The sequence below is a fragment of the Sceloporus undulatus genome, chromosome 2 (genome assembly GCF_019175285.1).
Source record: "Sceloporus undulatus isolate JIND9_A2432 ecotype Alabama chromosome 2, SceUnd_v1.1, whole genome shotgun sequence".
NCBI lineage: Eukaryota > Metazoa > Chordata > Lepidosauria > Squamata > Phrynosomatidae > Sceloporus > Sceloporus undulatus.
The window spans coordinates 232,094,081-232,113,381 of NC_056523.1; the positions used below are offsets into that span (position 1 = coordinate 232,094,081).

A 19,301-nucleotide genomic window follows, 5' to 3' on the forward strand; every position below is an offset into this window, starting at 1 on the left:
TTTTGGTTTCTTAGTATTTCCAGAAATGTTAATAATTATCATGGGATTAAGAGTAGCAGCGGTTTTTGGGATCTGCTCAACATTCATCTCTATGTATTTGCTCTTCTTTTCTTGAAGATTGCAAGAAGTTAGGCTAGAACTTCTAAAGACTCTACTGAAGAATCGGGAAGAGAACCACAGTGAGCTAAATGTGAGTCGCTTAGATACTCAGTGGTTTAAACTCATGCGAGAAAAAGAAGAGAAAGTGAAAAGGATTCAGCATGAACATATAAAAGGTAATATGGTGGGAAAATGTATGTGTATGTGTGTGTATGTGTCTTGTTTCCCAAACTATGGTCATATTTTTGGCCAAGGCACAACTCTTTGGTTCAGGACAGAGGCATCTTTAGGTTACACCAAATGAGGAATCAGTCATCTGAAACTCTGGCATTATGTAAGAGGCCTGAAGTTTGATATAACTTTTGATTTAGAAATGAAATGTTTATTGTCTAAAATTCAATTTTAGCAATCAGAAGAATAATAGCAAAAGGAAAAAATGTGGAAGGAAAATTGGAGCGAAGAAATGTCATCAAGGACTACACAGAATATGATTCACAGCCTTATGCTCCTCTATCAAGAATTGGTTATTTTCCAGACAATCATGCAGACCGTTACATAGTGAAGAACCCATTTCTTAACACCTATGAAGGTAAGTCATGCTGTACAGCCCAAGAGCCATGCAGAGAATTGTCCTCAGTTTTACATCTCTTTTATATGTGTGCTCCATTGAAATTTGTGGAAATTCTGTAATGATTGAAGGAGTGCTATTGGATGTCCTCACTTTGGCAAGGTCTCATTGTGCTTAATTCTATTCTTGTTGTTAACTGTTCGTGAGCCATCCCTGACTTATGGCAATCTTGTGGATGAGACTTTTCCAAGGCCCCCTATCTTCTCTTGATCTCCTTAGATTGAGTCTATCTATCTGGTGTGTGGTCTTCCTCTCTTTCTACTGCTCTCCACTAACCGAGCCTTAATTTGGTCATTTTGGGTTCCAGGGAAATTTCTGGCTTTATCTGCTCAAGAACCCACTTGTTTGTCTTTTTGGCTGTCCATAGTATCCTCAGCACTTTTCACCAGCACCACATCTCAAAAGAGTTAATTTCCCTCTTGTCTGCTTTCTTCACTGTCCAGCTCTCACATCTGTACATGTTGATGAGGAATGCAATGGACTGGACGATTCTAACTTTAGTGCTCAGTTTAATATTTTTGCACTTTAGGATCTTCTCTAGTTCTTTCATAGCTGCCCTTCCCTTTCCTAGTTGTCTTCTGGTTTCTTGACTGCAGTCTCCGTTTTGGTCAATGATGGTCACTTTTTTAAAAAATCCCTACACTGGCTGCCTATTAGCTTCCAGGCACAGTATAAGGTGTTGGTTATTAACTATAAAGCCCTGTATGGCTTGGGTCCAGCTTACCTGAGGGAACGCCTCCTCCCATACAATCCTTCCCGCACTCTCAGGTCCTCTGGGAAGAATCTCTTGCAGTCTAAGAGAATCAGACTGGTAACAACTTCCCAAAGGACGTTTTCTGCTGCCGCTCCAAAAATCTGGAATGATCTGCCAGAAGAGATCCGCCATATAACATCTTTGGAGGCCTTTAAGAAGGCAATAAAAATGGATCTCTTCCGGCAGGCATTCCCAAATTGACTTCCTCAGAATGTTCACTCTCCAGTTGGGAATTGTCGTTTTTAATGGTATTTTAAGGTGGGAGGGAGACAGGGAATTGGATTTTATGTGTTTTCCTATGTTTTTACTTGTGGCTTGTTGTGTTTTATTTTTATTGTTCTTATGTTTGTTGTTACCCGCCTCGATCCAATACAGGGAGAGGTGGGATACAAATTATTATTATTATTATTATTATTATTATTATTATTATTATTATTATTATTAATGTTTGATCCAAGCTATGGGAATTCTTTAACTATTTTCTTTTCCTCATGATCTAGGTTGAATTTATGTAGTTCCTCTGTGGTTATTATTTTTGTTTCTTTATGTTCAGTATTAAACTGGCCTTTGCATTTTCTTCTTTTACCTTCTTTTGTAATTGTTCCAAATCTAAGATGTTTTCTGCAGGTAATATGGTGTCATTTGCATATCTTAGATTGTTGGTGTTCCTTCCTTCAGTCTTCACACTTCCTCCAATCTTCACTTAATTATCTTACATAACAATTAATGCTCCCTTCCACTTGCATTGCTTTCATTCTTATTATTATTATTACTATTTTTCTGCCTTTCTTAGGATTAGTTGAACTGGAGGCATCTTTTCCTGACTCTGTTACCCAGCCTCGAACTGAAGCTCCAAAACCCAAGAGCACCACCACTAAGGATGGGTTTATTAAAAGGTCTGCTAGATTTGATATGGAACTGGCACAAGTTTACCAGGTACTCTGCCTCTTGGAGAACATTTCAACTTCAATATCAACCTCAAAAGAATATCCAAAGGAATACAAATTATTTTGTTCTCTCTACTCCTCAAATTTTAAAGTTTTAAAGTTTTTCTATATTTATGACATAATTTGTTGTAGAAGATTTGGGTAGGGAATAAGAATAGGAAATAGTAATGAGATCCCAGTTAACCATGTTGCTAATTTTCTTTGCAGATTCTACAAGACAAGAAGAATCAAATCAAGGAGCCACCCAAGCCACTTCGTTTCCTTGAGAAAATATCCAAATCCTTTGATCGTCCTTCCACTCCAGTACTGGAATTACCTTCACTGGTAGGTACACCATTGCTGACTGTTTGTCAAGCCTTGGCCTACTTCCAAAATGGGCAGCAGCTGTTTGTCCAGTTTGACTGATAGTGAATAAGACCCAGGAGGGCTATAGATCTGGTCATAGATGAACTGGAGGATCATATCAACCAGATAGTGCCTAAAAAGTCAATCAAGTATGGTCAAGTTTCAGAATATCAGTAAAAGACTGGAGGAGCCAAAAGCAAATGCAAGATCAAAGACATAATATGACAGCATCTAAGAAGAGAAAGCAGGAGAGTAGGCAGTGCCTTTAAGCTCAAGGAAAGTTGCTCAAACTGATATGTTGGCTTGGTTCCAGGAGTGTAAGTATTCCAATTCATTTGAAGAGTCAGCTGACAGTATCCCTGAAGAGAAGCTTCTAACTCTTGAGGGGACCTTTCCCCAAAGGCTTAGTCTGCCTGGCTTTCTGAAAACCCAGAGAGCTGAAAGGCGCAGGAAGTAAACCATTGAATCATGCTTCTGGAGTCAGTGGCTTTGAGTATTCCAGAATGCACTGCTCTATTCTTGCCATAAGCTTTCAGTTGCTTGTTAACGTATCTAACTTGTAATTAGAAAAACAGAACAGAATTAAGAGTCATTAGGTCTAAATAACTTTGCCTTGTATACTGTCCATTTTTGTTAAAGTTAGCCAGATGTGTTCTTTTATGCCATTGACGTATTTTCATTGAAAGGGGGCTTAGCTGTGCCTTCTGTTGCAAATTAGAAATCTTTTTGTCCTTTGTATTAGAACATATTTTGCCATTGCTCTCTGAAATGGATATTTGATTATCTCATCTATATATTGTTTTATTTTATTGTTGCTTTATTGGTGACATTATTGTATTCCATTTTGGGGAAATTTGTCTTAAAAGAAGGTTGGTTTCCCCCCACCAAAATACGAAACAAATTTTTATCAGTTTATGGATCATCAAACCTCATTTTTGCTCTATTAAAAAAGTCATCATTGTAGAACCTGATTGGTAGGTGTATTCCTTAAATGTTTTTCTGTTTCTTTACCCATAGCTTCCTGATAAGGTGTACCATAAACTAGCTTGGCTGGTATACAGATGTTAAAGTCAAGGTGCTAAATATGAGTTGTACTCTTAGGAAATCTAGACAGTATTTACACAGATGTTTTAATGGTGCTTTTTTCCAAGTATCTTAACTATAAGGGAAAAAAATGTTGACTGTAACAAATTATTTTATTATATTCACAGGTAGATGAAGACAGAGAACTAGCTGTGATTACACTACAGAGATTAATTCGAGGCAGAGCTATCCAAAACATGGTACTCCTCTGTGTGTGTTTGTGTGTGTCCATGTGTGTCTGTGTCCATAACATCCAGCGACCTAATGGCAAGCACTATCTGTGCCTGTGTTGTGCTTTGCCTAAAGGGCCTGAAATATGGCAAAATTGCCTATCAGCCCCTTAGGAAGTGCTGGTAGGCATTTGGGTACAAAATAAATTAGGGGAGATTTTTCATAATTGTGGGTGCGTACTGTCCAGAGGCTTCAAAAACAGCCTTAGGGCCACATTTTCCCCAGTGCATTAGCAACTATGGCTAATACAGAGCCCTCCTACGCTTCTGTGTTAATTTTCACCAAAGTGTGAAATCAATTAACATTCTATTTCCAGAAAAGTTGGTTTGCTTGCTTGTTTTAAAATGTAATTTTATAATGTTAGTTGTTCTACTTTTTTATATGGAAGCTCTAAACATTATTATTATTAATTATTATTAACCTTTATTTATAAAGCGCTGTAAGTTTAAACATACATTTTTTTAATGAAGAGGTAGAAAGAGATTGGTGGAACAGGATATTCAGTATGTTTTTTAGTTCTCATTCATTGATTTCCTTTGATCTTCTAACTTTAAAAAAAAAGATGTTTGAAGGGAAGGAGAAGCGACTGGAACTGATCCGGGAGCTTCGCACAACTCATGCACTCCAGGAGGATGGGCAGCTGTTGAAGAAGGCTGAGAAGAAAGTGACTTTGGCACTGCAGCGGCAGCGGGATTTACATGAGCACAAGGTTTGTGGACATAAAAGGAGTTCACATTAACATTTAAAGTTTTTCTTTTACAAAAATATGCGCAATGAACCTGAAAGTGATGAGGCTCCTACCCTCCCATGCCCCTCAACCTGCCACTTGAAGGAAGAGTGATGGAGGAGTCTTCAAGATGTGGCTTACAAGGAGGCTCTGGTTATAGTGTTATGTACTAGGATGACTTCAAACCTTAAGGATTTATATTCCCATTCAAAGCATGGAAAGATGGTTTTTTGAAAGTTTAGTTTTAATGGCCTTCTGCGAAAGTTATAATGAGGGTAGAAAGTGTGAAACATTGATAAAAATGCTAAAAGAATCCATTGTTGGGCCAGGGACTTGCAGCACAATACAAAGTGAATAAGATACTTCAGAACATCAGAAACGAACCATTCATCATTTAATCACATTGTCTGACATTTTTATAGAATAAATTAGCTAAAATACGTTTTCAGATAATATTTTATTCTTCATTCTAATCCCAATATCTGTAAACTCTATTCAAGTGATTTGGGATTGCAAATGGTCTCAGTTCAGTTTCTGCCTACCCTTTTACAGGTTAAGGCCTGGTGCTCATGTACCTTGATGTCTGGGTACTGCAGGTGTGCTGACCCAAAGAAGGACTGAAACTAACTTTTTAGACTTGCTGGTTGAAATCAAATATGTGGCATGTCCTTCTCAATACTGTACCAGCATCATTAGCAGCTTATATTTGCAACAAACTTGGCATACTTTGTTGTGTTTCTTTTCATGATATTATTGCAACTGTCATAGTGGGAAAGAATGGATGGTTTAGGCCACACATACACAGAGTGCATTAGCCAAGGTTATCTAGTTGTTTTATGTCTCCAAAATGTAAGTCTTCAGGGTTATCCAGTCCAACAAACATCCTCATTAACAATTTTTTAAAAATGCTGTGACATTCCTGGTGTTGGACTGAAACTCTCATCTAGAATGACTGTGCTGAAGCCATCCATAGCAGTGGTAGGATGTAGTTCTGGGACCTAGTTATAATTGAGGTATCAATAATGAATCCCTTGAATGTGCCATTTTACTCTTTCTTTTTGAAAGGAACTCTCCAGGCTCTACATTCATCAATCCTCATTAGTCTAGCTAATGGTGAGGGTGTGAGAAAATTTGGTATCTATATCAAAAAGAGTGCAGTACAGCCAATGCAATATGAGTTTATGATAGGAAGCAGGAGAGAAATTGTAAGGTTTAAAGAATAAAATTTAGGTCCAATCCACACTGCAGAAATAATCCAGGTTGACACTGCTTTGACTGCCCTGGCTCAGTTCTAGGGAATCCTGTGAATTCTAGTTTGTTGTGGCACCAGAGCTCTCTGACAGAGAAGACTACATTTCTCAGAAAACTACAATTCCCAGAATTCCCTAGCATTGAGCCAGGGTAGTTGAATTGGTGTCAAAGTGGATTATTTCTGCAGTGTATTTTTGCACTTAGATTTGTTTCAGGAAATCTGAAACAAAAGATTACCTATATTTTAGTTCAAGAGCCCCTAAAACTTGCTCTCACATGTGGATGTAAGCTATCCTGAGTTCTGAAAGCCTCATGGATGCTTCTTTCTGAGACATGTAACTTCTGCAAGAAGGTTGAAGTGACCTCTGTAGTCAGGCAGGAAGCAGAAAAGGCTTCAGCACATACATTAAAGAAGCGGGGGGATGAGAACAAAAGGGCAGGCATGTACTCTAGATCTCCTTCTGTCCCTAATTACTATATACAAGCATTGATGTTCTTCACTTCCAGCACAGGGATGATGGAAATTGCAGTCTAACAACATCATGTTTCTTGCCTTTGCTGTAGAGAGGACATTTGAGTAACACATTTCTTTATCAATATGCTTTTACTGAATTTATGGGACTATTTACAGGTACACAGTAGGTAGAAATATGAAGTATTTCTAAAGTGATTTAGAATATTTAAAAGTGTTTCACATAAATTTATATTGTGAGGCTGCAAGATAGACAGATGTTATAATCCTCCTATTGTTTGAGACTGAAAACAGCTGGGTTGGCTAATGCCACCTCATAACTTCATTGCAGAAGCCACATTTATGGCTGAATGTAAAGATGGTAGGGGGGAGCCTCTTAGTTGTTGTCTATACAGCACATCACGCACTGATCAGCTATTATTAGTGCAAGAAACTACAAACCCAAAATTCAATTCCAGTCGGTTTCAGGCCATTATATTCCCAGTGTCTTAATGGTAGTTGTGTATATGGTCCAAAACACACTGCATAAATAATCCAGTTTGAGACCGCTTTAATTGCCCTGGCTCATTGCTAGGGAATTCTGGAAACTGTGAGACATTTAGCCTTCTGTGTAAGAGAACTTTGGTGCCACAACAAACTACAGTTCCCAGGATTCCCTAGCACTAAGTCAGGACAGTTAAAGCGCTCTCAAACAGGATTACTTCTGCAATGTGTTTTTGGTCTACTTTGAGAGGTGTATTATATAATAGTCCTGGAGAAGATTCTGTGAACCTGTTACCATGGTTAGAAAGGATGCATGACCAAGGCTATCCAGTATCTGGTACAGAAACTTCATGTATTGCCAGGAAAGTAGGGACTTTTTGTGACTTCAGAAATAATAATTTGAATAATTACTTAGTTCCACATCTGGGGCTGAATCTCAGGAGTAGAGATTGTTCTTTGTGGTCTCAGTGACTTGAACAATTGGGTTATCCTTCATTTGCACTTCAGAACCTTCTAGGATAGGAGGCAAGATTTTTGGCAGTAGTTCCACTTACCCTCAGCTCTGTCCCACTCACCTCAGTTTCTTTTCATCCACTGAGTGGAACCTCTTTAGCATTTTGTTTTCTTCCAACGGTTTTGTAGTTTCTTGTGAAGGAACAGGTAGGTTACCTTATATTGGATGAAGGAAACTTCCTGCTTAATCTATTTTACAAAGCTTTCCCATCCAATCCATGCAGGGTCCAGGGAAAGCCCACTTCTCAAGCCACAGTGACTGGTCACAGGGATTGCCCCATGTTTTATTGTACCTTCCCAAGTAGGAGAATGAAGCCATCTCCCAAGTGAGCTGTGGGCTTGGGAATCTAGTCCACTGTCACTGGTTTGTACAATGGTGATGTGATAATGAATTCATTGGATTGCTTATGTTTCTATATAGTGCAAACTGCCTTGGGAGAGCTGACTTTGAAAGTTAGTATGTAAACACTGAAATAATTTTTTCTAAAAACTATGAGTTTAGTAATGGAATACTCTTTTGTTGCTTTTAGATGTCTCTCATGGAGAAGCATCTGGCTCGAGTGGAGGGCAGAGCACTTGTGAACATGTTTGATTTCCTATCCAAAGAGTTAATTCGGCTACAGGAAGAGCGGAGGATCCACGCTTTTGCTATGTTAGCTGAAAGACAGCGCCGAATAAGGGAAGCAGAAGAGAGTGGAAGGCGCCAGGTGGAGGAGAGGCGCAGGCGGGAAGAGGATGAAATCTTTAAACAGGCATGTCCCTGAACTCAAAGAGAGCTAGCCCTGGCCATTGGGAAGTTGCATTTTTCTTGGTCTTGATAGTAGACTGACCTACCTGTCTGTGTTCTGCATTTTATATTGGAAGATGTTTTTTCTGAGAGGGAGGAGGAAGATCAAGATCCATAGAAGTGGGCAGGGCTTACAGTCAAATGAACATCATTTCATACCTGTTCACTTTCCATCAAGTTTTTTCTTAGATGCTCTTCCCTTAGTATCTGCATGTACAGAATACACTTTCATACTTCTCAGTAGACTCAGAATATTCAGTTAATGTGAAATCATTGCATGCCACTGAAAGTTGATCCTTTGGTTAAAAAGGGTACTTCCCACCTTTTGACTAAACTCACGCAAAATGGAGATAAGCAAACACAAGAATGAGGTCTTAATCTGACATAACCATATGTGGATTCATGGGGATTCCTTCCACATAGGAACCCTTCAGTGCTGCCGAGGCATTTTACCACAATTAATTCCAAGTGGCATTGAAGTGTCAGGGTTGCATTTAATGCAGAATTCATTTAACTGGCAGCACCCTTCTCCAAGGCTATAATGCGTTGGAGGGCGTATGCAGTAGATTCAAGGGCAGTTCTCTGTTCCAGGACTCTACCAGGCTTTCAGAAATGAGCAGGGGGTGGGAGGAAAGGAAAGGAAAGAAAGAAAGAAAGAAAGCAGGAGACAGAATGACCAGAAGTCCATTTCTGGTTTTGAAAAACATTTTCTTTTGTTGTTGTTTTTTCCCTGTTAAATACTGTAGGGAGAGCTACTTTTGAGGAGAGGGGATTCATATCTTTTGAAGGCTAGGAAAAAGCCAGTCCAGAAAATCTGGGGGGAAGGCACAAAAACAGCTTTGAGGGATGTGTGTGGCCTCAGTGTTGCACTTTGTCTAACCTTGTTATAATGTGTTCGTTGTTGTGTGCCTTCAAGTCATTTCTGACTTATGGCAACCCTTTCATGGGGTTCTCTTGGCAAGTTTCTTCAGAGGGAGTTGCTATCCTCTGAGGTTGAGAGAGTGTGACTTACCCAGTGGGCTTACATTGCCAAGTCAGGATTCAAACTGTGGTCTCCTGAGTCATAGCCCAAGACTCAAACTGCTACACCATGCTGGCTCTCGTTATAACGCATTCTCAAAAGTAAGTTCTAGTCAGTAAAGGGATGTTGTATATTCATATATTATTATTATTATTATTATTATTATTATTATTATTATTAACCTTTATTTATGAAGCGCTGTAAATTTACACAGCGCTGTACATGCAATCTTTCTAGTTGGACGGTTCCCTGCCCTCGGGCTTACAATCTAAAAAGACATGACACAGAAGGAGAAGGGAGTGATGGAGGGAAAGAGTAAGAGGTCCAGCAGTTCTTCTCAACCTCCGAGGCCTGGACCAAGGCAGATGGACTGGAGGGAGGGCTTGGCTTCAAAATGGAAGGTTAATAAAAGTGTACTGCTTCAGCTGACTTTATTCCTTTTGTTCCTTTTGATCTAGGCTGAGAGATTAGTGAGTAATTTTCTCTAGAATAGCCTCTCTGTTCATTGCCCTATGTTAGTTTTCCCCTGCGATCTTGGCTTGGGAAGGAGAAGGAAGTCTTTCTTTATTATTTTCCACTGTTTTAAAATAGAAAAATAGTCACTGTTAAAACATAAAGAGGGAAAATCAGGGTAAATTAATAAGTAAAGAGTCCTACCCACCCTTCCCTCCCTCCCCTAAGAATTTAAAGTGACATGGGAAAAATTCACAGAAATTATTGAAGGGAAGATGATTCACTTTTCCCCTGGTTGGAGCAACATAAATAAGTAAAACAGAGCAAACACACAAAAGCAACCTTCTTTCATTAAAATGCATGGGTGCTATGAAAAATGTAGTGACGATTTCCTGAAGTTTTTTTTTAAATCACCCAAGATCAGATTTGAAAAATGCTTAATTGCAAAGTGCAGAAAACACTGGAAGATTTTATTTGGAAATAGGGTCGTCGAGATATACCATAAAAATATGTGGGCCCAGTTTTAACAATTTGAGAGTAAAAATGGCTGGTGACATTTGTAAAAAGGGTCAATTTTGTGAACTGGAAGTAAAACATATTCTGGGTTTGGGGTATTTTTTTCAGGTTGTGAAGGTACACCAGAGTACAGTTGACTCCTATCTCGAAGATGTCATCTTAAACAGCATGGAGACTACAGCTGATGACCAAGCCAGAGAAGAGATTCAGAGAGTGGCCTTGGAAATTAACGATATTGCTTATGAAATGGAATCACGGTATGGGCTTCAGAGGAAGAGTAACAGCAACAGAAGGGAAAATCTAGTGAACCTTTTAGACTAGTCATTTTACTATGCCATAAGCTTTTATCAGCTAAGCTCACATTGATGGTTGCATCTAACCACAGGGGCTCATCTAATTTACAAAAGTTTACATCACCGTTAGCACTGGCTTGAATTGACAAATACTAATTCTTTTGTGCTTCCTCCATGGTTGAAATAGGCTGTTTGATTGTATTTAGGTAAAATTATGGTGGCGAGGGTGTGAAACAGGGCAGCATTCAATATGGAGGGTTTTCTCCCCATTAGTTAGCTTTTTCTGAATAGTCCTGAGGCTAATAGCTTTGAACCTTGTTAAATGAAATGGGGTAAAAAGAAAAAGATTTCTGCATATTAATAATATAAGAACTGTACTGAGGTACTGTAGAAACAGAGAATCATACAGGAATTAAGATCAGTGGGCTAAATTTTCTGCTATGTTTCACCATTTTGTAGTTGAATCGTTGTTTTTGGCCTATCCCAATTATAACTTGTTTGTTATTCTTCGTTATGGTCTCTTTTGTGGACAGCTGATCAAAACCCTCTCAAATTAAGGGTATCTTTTTGGTAGGAAACCTATGCCCAAACAAGATTCCTGCCTAAAACCCCAGTTCCTTTCCATGCACCTTAGTGACTACAGCTTGCTTAGAAACCTCCAGAAATTTTTACCTCTGGATTATTTTTTTGCCTGTGGCATTTGTAGATTTCCCTTTTCAAATCATCTTTGTTGCCCTCATCCTCTTATCTCCCTGTCACTGTTTCTGATTTTTTTTAAATGCATGAACTATAGGGGTAAAATCCCACTATTGCATGGTGACTCCTGCAGCTTGACATTTTTGAGAAGGGCCAACATCATAGGGAACTGCATTCTTTGTTTAAAATTTACTCATTAGGCACATCACAACAGGGTGCCATGTTTAAAGGCTTCCGCATTAGTAGATGTGGCCTCTGCCAAGAATCACATGCAAAGTAGCAGGCCTTTGTGGGAATTGGCTTAAAGCCTCCCCATTTTATGGTGCTTCTTCATCTTGATCTTGAAACCACTGCAACTGTAGGGACCATATTGGTGTCACAATGGGCACCTAAGACACCTCCTTGCCTGGCAGTTCCAACAAGAAGTTTATCTCTGTTTACCACCAAATCCTTTGGTATCATTCACTTAGATACCTTCAAATTCTGGAGCCTGAGGGATTCCCTTTGTGTTTGGGCATTCTGTCTCTTTTCCCAAAGAGAGAGCAGTCGAATAGTTATGAGAAAAAGGAAGGCAGAAGAATAGGAAAAAGAAAAACACAGCAAACTTGTAGAGAACTAAGTACTGTATACTCATCTCAATCATCTTTGGCAGAAAAGGCAGCATCTGACATGACTTCCTTCAGCCAAATACTTATTGATCCTATATTGACATTGGATTCTTAACTCTGATGCTGTCTAGGAGTCTATTCAGAGTGTCCTACTGCTGTCACCCCATTGCTAAATTATTCTACTTCAATATTTTGAGTGATTGCAATAGGGTTTCCAGCTAGAATATCAAGAACCGCAGTCCAAAAAGGACCTTAGGGTTCAAGAAGTCTTGCTTCTGAATTGGACTGACCTGGAATATTGTGTTCAGTTCTGAGCACCACAGTTCAAGAAGTACGTGGCTAAGCTAGAGCATGTCCAGAGGAAAGATGACCATAATGATGAAAGGTCTGGAAACTATGCTCTGTGATGAAGAGCTTAGGAAGCTGGATATGTTTAGCTGGAGAAGAGAAGGTTAAAGGGTGACATGATAGCCTTGTTTAATTATTTGAAGGGGTGCCATATTGAGGATGGAGCAAGCTTGTTTTGCTGCTCCAGAGACTAGGACCCAGAACAATGGATTCAGACTCCAGGAAAAAATATTCCAGTTCAACATTAGGAAGATCTTCCTGATGATAAGAGCTATTTGACAGTGGAACACGCTGTCTTGGAGAGTGGTGGTGTCTCCTTCTCTGGAGGTTTTTTAACAGGCTGGATGACCATCTGTTAGGTTAGGGGTTGCTTTGATCATGTATTCCAGCATGGCAGGAGGTTGGACTGGATGGTCCTGGTCATCTCTTACAATTCTGTGATCTACACAGTAGACCTTGTTCTGAAGATAACATCCTGGAGTTGGCCTCCCCTGTTCATTGACACCAAAATCAGCTCAAAAGTTCACAGGCTCACTATCTTCTATCAACAGAAACATTCTGGGTCTTGGTCACCCAGCTAGCTAGAATGGCTGCTTCAAAGACACAGAGCCCATCCTGTCACTCAAACTAGTCTTCTGCCTTACTAGTGTCCATGGGCTCTTTGCATTTTCCTACCGAACTACATCATTCTCCATGGCCAGAACCTTATAGACACCCATGTTAGAGATCCTGTTTTCTTGAACATGTTTTCTCTAACCTTCACCAAGTTATCCATCTCTTCCAATAGATCAATGGGTGTATTGTCAATACTGAGATTAGGAGCCATATTAGATACTACCAAGTCACTGTGCCTCGCTGTATCATGGAAGCAGACAGCCGCCTCCTAGTTCTGTGGTTGTACATCTGTTGGCCTCTATAATGACATAATAAATCAAGGGGTGCTGTGTGTTGTACAGCAGTCTATTGTTGGCTCCACCTTGGTGATTCAAACACATCTATCTACCACAACTCTTGCAATATAGGAATCAGCACTCTGGTCTGAACATTAGTTGCCATCATCACAGCTTGGGAGAAGCCAGCTACCAACCAGTCTATAACTTCTCAACCTAATTTTTATCAGCCATTGTTGGATCTGAAGCTCCCAGTCCAGTTTTCAAATGTGGAATCTCAACAAGGGTCTTCAGATAAGTTGAATACAGATGACAGTGATTACATCTCAGAGTGATCCTCATCTGTCTTGGAGGAATTGGCATCTCCAGATATCCTGACAAGTAACCAGAATTCTTTGTCCCCCACAGAAGATGTTCACTCATCTCTCATGTTGGAAGTGATGTCTTCATCAGTTCCAGAACTGGCTTTCAGAACAGCCCAGCTTTGCCCATGTTACCTTCACTTCTAAACATTTTTCAACAATCCTGGGAGACACCGTAATTGATTCTTTCATCCATAGCACAAACTAAAAACCTTTACCAGGGTGACAATAAGTCAAAGATCCCAAAGCCAATTCTGTTGTCCTGGAGGCTTCTGAAGGAAAGAAGTGGGGAAACTTCCTTCCATTCCAGCAGACACCTTCGTCATTTAGAATTGCTAATTCCCAGGCCTGTGTGGGAGCATATTAGCAATCTCTGTGGGAGAGGGTGGCACCATTGCTGGGTAAGCTACACTGAGACTTTCTTTAGACTTTTAGGTAAAAACGTGTTTTTTTTAACTAAAGCCTTCAGTGTTTGCCTGGTTTTATACAGATCGCTACTATGTGGGGTTTTAACTTATTTTAAATTGTCTAGCCAGTTGTCGTCTTTTAACTTCTTATATTATTTAATATATTTTTAGTCTTTTAAAATAAGTTTTGTTTCCATTTTTTTAAATTGGTCAAGTTGAATTTATCATATGTTGGCACAAGATTTTTAGACATATTTTAATGTCAAATTCAAATGCTCTGAGGACCTCTAGCAGTAAAATGTTTGGTAAAGCATCACACAGACACTTGAGTTTTATTCAAGTGTTCAGAAAGATCAAGATTCCTTCCATGATGCTTCTTCTTTCTTTAATAGTACACTTGTTCTTTCTTTAACAGTACAGCTTTACTCTTCTAATATACATTATCTGTTCTGTAGTCGAACTCGCTTGCAGTCCGAAGAGATTGTGGCTGAACTGGTTTATAGTTTCCTGATCCCAGAAGTACAGAGAATGGCCATTAAGGAGAAAGGTAAGAAATGTGAACACTTTTTGATTCCTGTGACTGGTTTGCAATTTTGAATCTCTGATTTCGATATCCTGCCATAGGATGAACATTGCTGCTGAAGGAATATTGCCTCCTTCACTTTAAAGGCAGGGCCTTTAAACCATCTCTGGTTATTTTGTATGGCTGCATTGACTGTGTGCAGTGTTTTGCCCTCATGATCTTCAAGTCACTTGATACCTTGAATAACATGAGTTATTGCTGTACTGTGTTTCCAAAGAAGTGTGTTTGTGTGGCTGTGTGAATTTATTTCCCTTTCTCCTTTCTGTAGTTTGGACTGTTGGGAAGTTAAAAGACTTTCCCACCTCTTACGATTTTTCCAGTATTTCCAGTAGGCAACATCTGCTGCTAATGGTGTCTCTGTAGAGTATCTGCTTGGACTTCAGTGGACCCTGCTGCAGGAGGACTATAGGGTTTAGGCTCTAGAATGGTATATCTCCTAATAGCACCCTTGGCCTAGTATCTAGCCTCAGCTGAAACGGAAGCATTTTTTACAATGGGAAAAAAAGAGGCAAGAGGTGTTATTGGGAGACAGAGTTGGTTAAACTAGCTCACATTCTTGGTTGCTGGTCCTGCTTGTGCTGGGAAAGTTTGCCATGACAGCCAGTGCTCCACTGTTGTGTGTTTAACTATTGCGAGTTTGATTATTTTCAAGATTGCTTGAGGACAAAAATCTGAGTGGAAGGATAGATGGGTGGATGCCTGGATGCAGGACATGGGCGATGCTCCTGAGGACCCTCCGTCCCCACCCCTACCCCATCACGTCTGTTTAATGGATCCCTACTGTGTAAATCTACAGCGCTATATAAATAAAGCATAATAATTATAATAATAATGCCCTGGGCCGGCCTCTACCTTCCCCTGGCCACTGACCTCCTGCCAGGTGATCCTAAACTAGCCAGCCAATCTGCCAAGCTTCTGTCCGGCCATGTGGTGCCCTCAGCTCTGCCTGGCCCAGGTCTCTCTGTCTTTGCTGCTGGCCTGGAGAAGGAGACAGCACCTAGCAGATGAGGAGGGCATGGGCTGTGCTCCCCACACACCCTTCATGGCCTCTCCATCTCTCACCCTGGGCACCATCCCAGGCTCCTCCTCTCCATGGTCCCCAGCACCTCCATGTGTGCCCTGGCTGCAGAAGAGAATGGCAGGAGGGCAGGTGGGAGGAAGACCCTGGACCAGGGGCCAGAGTAAGCCTCTCAAAGGGCCTTGATGGCAGCACCACCCCATCTCACCTCTCCAGCCTCTCCCTGACTATCTCCTGGAGGTGCTTAGATATATTCACAGCTTTTCCTGTTTGATAGGGGTCCTGCACCCCAACCCCTGTGAATATGGAGGGCTGATTGTATGTCCAGTAGTATACATCTGATTTGATATATGGATATATCTATCCCCAGCTCTTCCACTGGACACTAATCATTAAGGATGGTTTTGTCTTTAAGGAAGAGATTATTGTCTTCACTCTAGATAATTCAACTGTGGCTGTTATTGCCGCTTCTGTCAGATTGTATCTGTGGTATACAGACAGCCCATGAGTGGCTTATTCCCTCCTGTTTTGCCTCATCCCTCCATGTTGATCAGTGGTCAGTCGTATTGCTGGTATGATCATGTCACTCTTGCTCACCTGTTCCTTAACTGAGACTCTTACTTCCATGCTTAACTGGCAGTTATTTCCTGTCATGTTTTGGAAGATTGCACATCCCTATAAAAGGGTGTGGGCCTATATGCATCACTGCCATAATTTTTGATATAGTTGATTGACTAATCAATAAACTTTTTAACTAATTAACTTAACTAATACTGCCATAATTTTAATTTTCTCCCCCCTCCCCCTCCCCCCATCAAAGAAGGCTGCTATCATCACACTGTCCTGGTTGGGTCATTACTTGCCTTCTGCTGCTTCCTCCAAGTTACTTCCAGCTAGACCTAGATCTTTGATATCTTGTGTGATACTTATCTGCAGGATCCAATTTCCTGGAGAAGTTCTGAATTTGATCATGGCCTAGGCTCTCCTGCCAAAGGGCATACCTATTTTCCCCAAAGGCATTGATGTTGCTTGGATGTGTCACTACATCAGATTTAGAGATTATTAGGTCTCCTGGTGGCCTTTGTTTTCAAAGCAGCATCTTAAGTATATTTTTTTCAGGTTTGAAAAATATTTCTCTACATTGCTCTCCAGTAGAGTCATATACCATATATACTTAACTATAAGTCGACCTCATGTATAAGTCAAGGTCAGGTTTTGGAGGTAAAATTATGGATTTTGATATGACCCTTGGATAAGTCGGGGGTAAAACTTAGGGGCATGTAACAAAGGATCTAAATGATGAAGCAAAGGAAAACAGTGCCAAAGAACCTGCAAAATGATGGCAGGCATAACTGTTTTAACTCGGACTAAAGGCTGGATGGAAGAGAGAGTAGAGGGAGGTCAGTGCTTCTAGGACAGATTGCATTCTTGCCTTATACCAGGGGATCGTTCCCTTTTTAATAAGAGTTAAAGTATAATATTTACATTTGACCCGTGGAAAAGTCGACCTAGGATTTTTGGGTCAATTTTTTGACTAAAATTTCTAGACATATACAGTACATGAGTATATACAGTAGTCATAGAGTTGGAAGGAGGTCTCATGGGTCACCAGGTCCAACCCCCTGCTCAGTGCAGGATCTCAAGTTGGAGCATCACCAGCAATAGCCCTTTTCTGAAAACATCCAGAGAAGGAGGCCTGATCACCTCTCTAGGCGGTTGGTTCGATTGCTTTATTGCTCTCTTGTCAAATAGATCCTTCTAATGTTCAATCACAATCTACCCTTCTTTAACTCTTAACCATTAGATTTGGTCCTATCTTCTGGGGCAGTAGAGAACAAGCTTCTCCCTCTCCTTTTTGTGACAGCCTTTGTGGTATTTAAAGAGCACAATAATGTCACCTTCTCATCACCAAGCTGAACAAGCCCCTCTCCTTCAACCTTTCTTCATATGTTTTGTTTTCCTTATCAGCCTCATTGCCCTTCTCTGAACCTGATAGAACCTGTCTATATCATTCTTAAAATGAGGCACCCAAAACTGAACTCAGTACTCGGATGAAGATGAATATAGTGGGACAATTCATTCCCTTGACTTGGAAACTATGCTTCTATTAATCTAGGCTAAAATAGCATTCACCCGTTTTCCTGTAGCATCACACTGCTGGCTCATGTTCAACTTATTATCAGCAGTAATCCCAAGGTCCTTTTCACATGTTGACCTGTGGAACCATATATCTTCCATCTTATACCTGTGCATTTGGTATTAGTGGCCTAAATGTAGCATTTTGCATTTACCTCTATTGAATAGAGCCTTTTTATTTCTGTCTGGAAGAAATCCCTACCATGAGGCTGTCCTCCATTGGGCTATCATTGTCACTTATATCCTTGTTAGGTTACAATAAGGCAAAAATTACTATTATCCAGAGAATCAAAGATATTGACTTGCAAACCCATAGAAGCCAATCATTACTACATCTTGCTATTGGAGCACCTGGAAAAATTGGTAAATGTGCCAGGTACTTTGAATATCTGACCATCCCTAAGCAAAGAAGGGTTTTCATGCTGGCAAGGTTAAATATCCTTCCATCTGCGGTTCTGGAAGGAAGATACAAAAAAGTACCTTACCATTGTCGGTTTTGTCCTTGTGGCCTTGAGGAAGTTGAATCAATCAGTCATGTTCTTTTTTGTTGCCCCCCCTTTATATAGAGACCTGTGCTTTTTATATAACTCCGGTTATTAAACAACTACTTGGAAGAAAGAATAAATTCTATGTCAAATGTCTTTTAGCAGACTGGCATGAATATGTAACCAGCAGAGTTGCTAAATTCCTTGCAGCTGCTATTACTCTCCGTATAAGACATTTGAAACAGATACAGTAAACCTTGTAAAATTAACTATAGCTGCCATTATTACTGCAGATTTTATGTGATTTGTATGAAATTTTATCTGCTTTTACAAATTGATTGAGGATGCCCGTCTATATGTATATGGATGAAACCCTTTTGTAATACAGTGGTACCCCGGGATACGAATGCGCCGGGTTACGAATTTTTCGGGATACGAAAAAAATCCCATAGGGATTTATTGCTTCGGCTTACGAAGGTTTCTTCGGGTTACGAAAAAAACCGCGGCGCTATTTTCCGCCACCGGAGGGCAGCAGAGAGCTATTTTTCCATTAGCGCCTATGGGAATTCGGCTTACGAAGGTATTTCGGGTTACGAAATTAACCGCGGAACGAATTAATTTCGTAACCCGGGGTACCACTGTATATCTATACAGTGGTGCCTCGGGATACGAAATGATCGCGTTACGAAATTTCCGGGATACGAAAAAGTCGGATTGGCAAAAACTGTTTCGGGTTACGAAATATTTTTCGGGTTACGAAATTCATTTCGGCGCGAAATTCAAATGCTGCTATAGGCTTTCCAGTGCTAACGGAGTATTTCGGGTTACGAAATTTTCGGGTTACGAAAGGAATGGCGGAACGAATTAATTTCGCAACCCGAGGCACCACTGTAATTCCTTTAAATTCCCCTGTAATTCAGCACACAATAGAGAGTTTTATCCCATTTTAGGTTTCTCGTTGATATGTATGGACATCATGATTGTATTGCACCTATATGGATATTTGATCATTATTGCATTCTATCTTTGTACTGGCTGTATGTTGTAATAAATTTAGCTTGCTTGCTCTCTGTTGAATTTTGGTTTATTAATTTCAGCCCAATTTTCTTGTTTAACTAGGTCCTTTTGGATTCTGTTCCTATCTTCCAATAAATTAGCCAGCCCC

The 19,301-nt window shown here is 40.1% G+C and overlaps 1 protein-coding gene across 2 annotated transcripts in view; it reads left to right on the forward strand.

The window, feature by feature from the left end:
* CFAP91 (cilia and flagella associated protein 91) overlaps positions 1-19,301 on the forward strand; it is a 34,268-nt gene that overhangs the window by 10,302 nt on the left and 4,665 nt on the right. For both annotated transcript variants that reach the window (XM_042455385.1, XM_042455386.1), the window contains exons 8-16: positions 118-275; positions 506-688; positions 2,275-2,417; positions 2,636-2,752; positions 3,985-4,056; positions 4,650-4,796; positions 8,064-8,285; positions 10,419-10,567; positions 14,370-14,461. In XM_042455385.1, the coding sequence (XP_042311319.1) occupies positions 118-275; positions 506-688; positions 2,275-2,417; positions 2,636-2,752; positions 3,985-4,056; positions 4,650-4,796; positions 8,064-8,285; positions 10,419-10,567; positions 14,370-14,461 (1,283 nt within the window). The remainder of the gene's footprint in view (positions 1-117; positions 276-505; positions 689-2,274; positions 2,418-2,635; positions 2,753-3,984; positions 4,057-4,649; positions 4,797-8,063; positions 8,286-10,418; positions 10,568-14,369; positions 14,462-19,301) is intronic.